The 7,362-nt window shown below is 26.1% G+C and overlaps 1 protein-coding gene across 2 annotated transcripts in view; it reads right to left on the bottom strand.

Annotated features, from left to right (window-relative positions):
- Positions 1-340: 340 nt before the first annotated feature.
- The window catches only part of LOC108691872 (alpha-(1,3)-fucosyltransferase C-like), a 13,704-nt gene continuing 6,682 nt past the window's right edge, over positions 341-7,362 (bottom strand). For both annotated transcript variants that reach the window (XM_018199807.1, XM_018199806.1), the window contains exon 4: positions 341-1,439. In XM_018199807.1, the coding sequence (XP_018055296.1) occupies positions 1,037-1,439 (403 nt within the window). In that variant the 3' untranslated portion in view covers positions 341-1,036. The remainder of the gene's footprint in view (positions 1,440-7,362) is intronic.

The following is a 7,362-nucleotide window of genomic DNA, read 5'->3' as shown; positions in this document are numbered from 1 at the left end:
TATATATATATATATATATGTTTGATTTTATATTTAAAGTAAAAAAATTATTATTGCGTTAAAATTATGTTGCAGTCTAGTGCAGAAATGAAAAATAGACTCACATGTTTTCATACACTTGATGGATATGTCTTTTTTAAGTAAGAATAAAATAAGTTTAAATAATGCTCACAAATAAACTTATTTTATATTATCTTAATTCGCTATAACATTTAACTTTTCATCAAGAAGAACAAAATAGGTTTTATAAATATAACTTATGTTTATATGTATATATTGACTATGGATAATATTAAAGAAATATTGAATAAAAAACTGCGAAAACATTTTTTTTCTTGGCAAATAATTTCTCGATAGAATTAACATCAGTCTTTTATACAAATATATGTTTTATATTTATTCAGTCTAGTACATTATCGTTAGAATTTTCAATAATAATTTTCAAAAGCTGATTTCCTCTATGGATGTGAAGCAATCAGCAAATCACATATCTGTCATCCTCGAACTCTTGGAGTATAGTAGTGCTAGGGTGATGAAGCTTAGCCGCTTTGATCTTGACTAATCAAGCGAGTAGTGAATATATCGATGTACTATATCCTCAGTCTAATGACCTATCAGTGATGTATAAGTCAAACGTCGAAGCTGTACGTTCACCTTGTTAAAGACTTAAAAATGTTCAATATACATAATAGGATAATAGATGAGGATATCTTATCATCACGTATAGAAGCTTAACTATGTATTCAAATCAGAGTTTCTGAAACTAAGATAAATTAGATCTACCACTGATACATTTCTGCAAAGTTCTATTCAATTTGAATAGTAACAAGATGGATTCGAAAAATATTATGTTACGATTCAATACATTTATACATACATTAATACAGAAGTTAAAACTAATGTAACGAAAAAAGAACATGATTATTATTTATACCTTATATATTTTGTAATGTCCAGAATTACGTCAATTTACAATTAATGTTTAAGTTTAATTGATCCCAGGATATTTTCCTTTTAATTTTATTTGAATACATTATTAATGCTTCCATGTTTTAATTTTATAATTCGGTCCTTGTTTCTGTTCGTATTTCATTAGCATACGTTTCGTGGCGTATTTATCGGTGCCATTTTCCAAAAACGTCTGGATAATACATTTATCTTTGGCATACCAATCGGATAAATCCGAATATAGTTTTGGCTTTTTCTGTTTATGCAGCACTTCACAAAGGGTACAAACAGCCCGCTCTGTCCCTCCTCTGACTCGATAATATTTCTTCCATTGTAGGAAGCTTTGATATCGCTGTAGATCCAGAGAGAGATATTTCAAGTACGCGGCAAGCTCCTTCGGACTCTCGAAGTCTAAAGCATTCACGTAGGAATTCGGCGGTGCGAACCGACTGTAGTTGGCGCTTCCGTAAACCACCGGGACGACATTATGCCTGTAAGTATCGATAAGAAGATCCCTTTATTGGTTGATATTACTTTCCTGCAGTTTCGCTTATTCGATCTATGGAACCTATATAGATACAGTAATTAAACAAAGCAAAATTTAAATAAATAATATGGATACGATTAGCTTTCTATATTCAATAACATATTATATTTGTCTACACACATCAATTATAAAAAAAATTAAATTATTTATAAGATTATTTATTTATTTATAAGATGCTGTTTCTGAGATATGAATAAATTATAATTCTTGTAACAAACAATAATAATGATAACTGAAAAACCATCTTGATAGAAATATTTTTAGAATTTTTAAAAATTCATTTATTTCTTATGGAAATTCAAATTTTTTAGAATTTCTATACAATTTCATAATCTTTTAAAAAATTTGTTCGATTTTTTATACAAATTGGAATACTTCAAAAGTAAAAAAGTCTATGATTTTTTTCTAAAAATCTTCATATATGAATTCTAAAATATTCTACGTTTTTTATTAGAAGATTTCTCATTCTAGAATTTCAAAAGAAAATTCTTATAGAATCTGAAAAAATATAAAAAATTTTTTTTTCAGAAATCTTCATAAATTTAGAACATGATAAATTTTTGAAGATATAAAATAATATAAAAATATTTTTCCCTAAGAAAGTTTGATAGATATATTATTATATTTATTAAAAATTATTAATAAAAAAATATTACTTTAGCATTTAAAGGAATTAGTTATAGTGTAAGTATACACGATTTACGTGTCACTGACACATCACTACATCAATATCTCACATATACATAAATTTTTGTACAACAATAACGTTTTAATTGGACATCTCAGTTCAATTCTAAGAACTGCACGTTGTTCTTGTACAAATTATTAATCTAAGAACTACTATAATTTCGTATAGATTGTATATATTATACACATGTATTATACATATATATAAGCAATGTTGTCACGATTAGAAGTGTTGCTTCAATAATACGATGCTTCAATAATATTTCCGTGTGAATCATCAGCATAAAAAATTATTAAATTATTTGTCAATTTAATAAATTAATATTATAACTATGGTTCTGCTCATAATGTTTCAAAAAAAGATTTTCAACGCGCGGTTTGCATAATCAAACGTACATAAATTCACACGGAAAATACTTAGCATTAAGATCCGCTTTGATCGAATATAGGATTTTTAAATTTAATTTATCTTACTATTAATTTGATTTATTTGTTGAACTCACTAATAACTGAAATCAGAATAGTAATATCAAAAATTAAATTGATAATCAATTTAATAATGATAAATTAAACCTTTTTCATTGCTTTTTTGTAATGTTAAAGATAGAATTAGATTACAAAATTACATCATTTAATAATCAATTAATAATTGCTAAAATCAATATTAAAACTTCGAATTTTAAACTAGACTCTATACAACAAACTCTTTATATCAAATTTTTATTTAATAAGTATTTCTTTAGATTAACATTGTTATTTTGTAGTATATCTTTAGGAAATTAAATTGTAATTTACAAATAAAGATTCCATAAAAAATTGTTATTAATCATTATTTTGATATATAAACATTATTACACTGAACCAAAATATTACATGATTTTGATGATTTTGATGATTTTGTAGGGGAGATTGCGAATAACGGAAATGTTAAATAGAATCGGTGATTATTTATCAATTATAGAAGTCTTTTATTCAAGAGATATCAACTTTAAACTACAATAATTAACATTTGTATATTATTAACATAAACTATAATTTTAAGCAAAAAACGAAATTGGTTCGGTATTACCTCATATGGCAGCAGATAATTCCCTACGGTAAAAGTTTTGTTTTTAATTTTGAAATTTTATTTAAAATTATAGTTTGTATTGATAATATATGAATGTTAATTATTGTAGTTTAAAGATAAAGAATTGGAGTATCTTTTGAACAAAGACTTTGATTAATTGATAAAAATAATTGGCAATTTTATTTAATTTTTTTCTTAGGTGTCCACTACATGCCTATTTTTCTTTACATTGTAAAAAAAATGATTGTAGGTACTTACATTCCAAAATAATTCATTTAGGAAATCCACTTACATAGTGGATGACAGAAGGAATGAAATTATCTCAATCTAGAGCAAATTGTATTACAATATCTATGTATACTAGCTACATCAGTCCTCAGTCAGAAAGAGTTTCTTCAAAAGCTGGACAAATTCTTTCAGATACAAAAACTCGGTTGTAGCCGAAGCATAAAATATATTTACTGTTTTGAGTGCTAAAGATAAAAGTTAAGAATGATTTGAAAGAAAAATTTAATTAATCTTTTAATCTTAGTTTTTCAAATAAAATTAATCAAATGTTCTACTTTTAAAGTTAACTATGTACAAAAATTGTTCGTATTTTTCAAATAAAAATAAATATTGTTTAGTTATTATTTTTTACTTAGCTATTTTTAGTTTATTATATAACAACTATTCTTATTTTCACTATATAATAAAAATATGTAATGTGTACAGAGTGTTATTCTTTAATGTACTCATTTTACGTTAAATTAACACAAAAATTTAAGTGGATCATTTGAGACATGTGAAATGTATTATGAATATAAACTTTTTCTAACTCTATTAAAATTATTATTCTCAACATTAGTGACAAATCAAGTGAAGTTGAATTTAAAAAACAAATTTATTAAAAAACAAATACATAGATTTGAAATTATCGATAACTTATCAATAATCCATTAATCGACAATAACATCGAATCTAGAATCACGATGTGACAGCTCTAAAGCGTCATTTTGGACTAAGAAATGATAAAAAAGGAATTTCAATTTTGAAATTTTTTGATGTTCTCGGCATAAACTCCACTTTACAGATACATATTAATGCATATACTTTAAAATCGCGCAAAAAGACTTTTGAATCTATCTATATAAAAAAGGAAAGAAGTATTAATTGTTATACAAAAATTATATGGTTTATTCGGTAATACAGACGCTTTTAGGATTCCTTTATAATATGTAAGTTTTTGGCTTCGATTGGATATATCATATACAATATGTACGCAGCTTTGGTTATACATGTAAATGACAATAAGAGATGTCTTTTAATGTGTAGCTTATCAAAATATATTTGTCATCAGATATTGTATGCCCGTAAAATTGATGATTCGTAAAATCGAATGATAAACGGACATATTTAACGATTACCAAAACGTTGTCCACATTGTGCTTTGTCGAGCTCGCGTGAACAAAAACGGAAAAGAAACACCGCTCGTATCGTTATCATTTGTACTTCGCACAATCCGCAAATAGCAATAAATTCGATTCACTTACTGACGCGTTGTTGTATCGATTCTATCACCGCCGATAATATTTCAATTCCAGACAATCATGGAAGTTTGATGTCAACTTTATGCTCATTGCATTTACATTAAACGTCAATGCGTATCGCAGCAGTCAATCTGCACACAATTTGAATAGGTTCTATACTTTTTGCATATGAATAATACGATTGTTGGAAAATATCGATCAAAAGTTAATAACCTTTTTTTCTGATAAAACATTTGCAATATACTTGTTTTGAAAAAAATGACTTGAAAATTAATGATAATTCAAAGAAAGCGACAGAGATAATTCAGTAAAAATTTAAAAAATGATATTTCTTTACATAAGATAACTGGACGTAATATCTACTCGCTGTTTGTTTAATTACACAATAAATTCTCTCTCTCTCTCTCTCTCTCTCTCTCTCTCTCAACCCTCTCAATAGATAACAATACAATTTTATAGTAAGTCATGCAGACCGTTTATCTGATTATATTAGTTTTACTGTTAAATTGTTTTACTATTCCGTTATTATAGCAAGGTAAAATGAAGAACATTGTAATATTTTGTGTGTGATGTAATATTTTGTATATAAGTGTTATTGCTTTCTATGTATAACCAAGATATGGTTATTAATTTCCATAATTTATATTATTGTAGTTCTGTATTTACAATTTACAATACGAAATTTTATTTTCATTACTACGTTTTTTTGTTTATAATTAAAGAAAGAAAATTCTTTGTAAAGTAGGACCAATATGACTAACATATCCTATATATAATAAAATAAAAAATCCGATAGAAATATATAAGAACTCAGATAGCCAAATGTCTGCAGTCTTCTAGCAGACTGTCAACAGGTTCGAGCAGAAAATGACGGCCATCAATTGCGTCCGCATTAGGCTTGTGTTCCGTTAACATCGCCTATTGATAATGTGAAGGCAAATTGTTGGCAGAAACTGAGCAGATCCTGTCAACATTATCTGACACTTGCAGATTCTGTTACGTTTTTTCTAGCAGTCTGTCAACAGTATTATGTACACCTAATTCTGTTGTCATTTTGTTGGCATGTGTAGCAGACATTTAAAAAATTTGTTTTCTATAGACTTGGCTATCTAGAAAATGATTAAATTCTTATAAAATTTTATTGTTATTTATAGAGCTCATCGAAGGTATTTTTACAAGTTAAATGCAACTGCTATCATTCTCAATTTTTATAACATATGGTAGAGGTGTGCGAATCAAGCATTTGTAAGATCGAATCAAATCGAGTCTGTAACAACATGTTCGAAAACAAATCGAATCGATTTAAAAATTTAAACCCTTATGCTGAATCGAATTGAATGGAATTCTTTTGATTCGAAAATAAATCAAATTTGAATCAAATGTTCATCCATTGACATCAATTAAAAAAAAACTTAAAAACTGAAAAAATTCATTTTGATGTACAAGTATATCAAAAAGTTAATAATATGAAATTTATATTACATAAATGTATATTAAAAACAATACTCTGATAATATACCTGTACGTAAACATGACTCATTTTCTCGTTTCTTTAAAAAGATCTGGATCAACATTGAAAATATTCCGTTATTTTTTAAATTAACTATTATTAGTTTGTTTATAATATCATATTATACAATAACATAACAATTACTGACCCGGAAAAATATGTTTTTTATACAGGGTGTCCCGAAATTTTTTGCCAAGTGCTCTTGTGTAGATACAGCTGACTAAACTGAGTCGAAAAATCCTCCATTTTGCATTTTTTACAATAGTTAACAAGATAATAATTATTAAAAATTGCCGAATATTGGTTTTCAATAATTTTTTTCTCAAATATCAACTTTATAGAAAAATTGCAAGAGACAACAATTATTTACTTTCTTCTCATAAAATTCTAAGAACTTTTTCAGAATTTTTTATCAACTTTTTAATACTGCAGTTTCTTATTGGCAAACTATTTTTACCAACATGAGAAAATATGATATTAAAAAATTCTAAAAAATTCTCAGAACTTTTCGAAAAGAAATTAAATAATTTTTTACTTTTTCTGTAAAGTTATTAATACTAATAATAGTATTTAAATAAAAAGTTATTGAAAATATTCAGCAATTTTTAGTAATTAATATCCTATTAATTATTGCAAAAATTGCAAAATAGTAGAGGACTCAGTCTTTTCGACTCAGTTTAGTCCGCTCTATCTATACAAGAGCGCTTGGCAAAAAATTTTCAAGACAGCCAGTATATTGTTGCAAAATTTCAATTTTTTTCTCTACAATTATCTCTATTGATACAGTTTTTTTTGCTCTCTTTTTTTATTTTATTCAGTTTTTTTTTAAGACATTGTTCCGAAATCTGGTTGAATATCCTAAAAATATCGGATATCTGATTCGAAAAATTGCCTTTCTGGATATTTGACCGGATATCTGATGTTACATTCTTTTCAGATATCCGAATTTTACGATCTGTTGCATCCCTAATTCTTATGTATCAATAAGCATATGTGTCAATATATTAATAGACTTATAATCTTGTAAAAATAACATTGAGTCTTATTTCTTTTTTCCAACTCTTTAAGATTT

Source organism: Atta colombica, unplaced genomic scaffold (assembly GCF_001594045.1).
Source record: "Atta colombica isolate Treedump-2 unplaced genomic scaffold, Acol1.0 scaffold54, whole genome shotgun sequence".
NCBI classification, from domain to species: Eukaryota; Metazoa; Arthropoda; class Insecta; order Hymenoptera; family Formicidae; genus Atta; species Atta colombica.
Note: the sequence above shows the minus strand (reverse complement) of the source record. Positions and strands in the feature narration are given on the sequence as shown.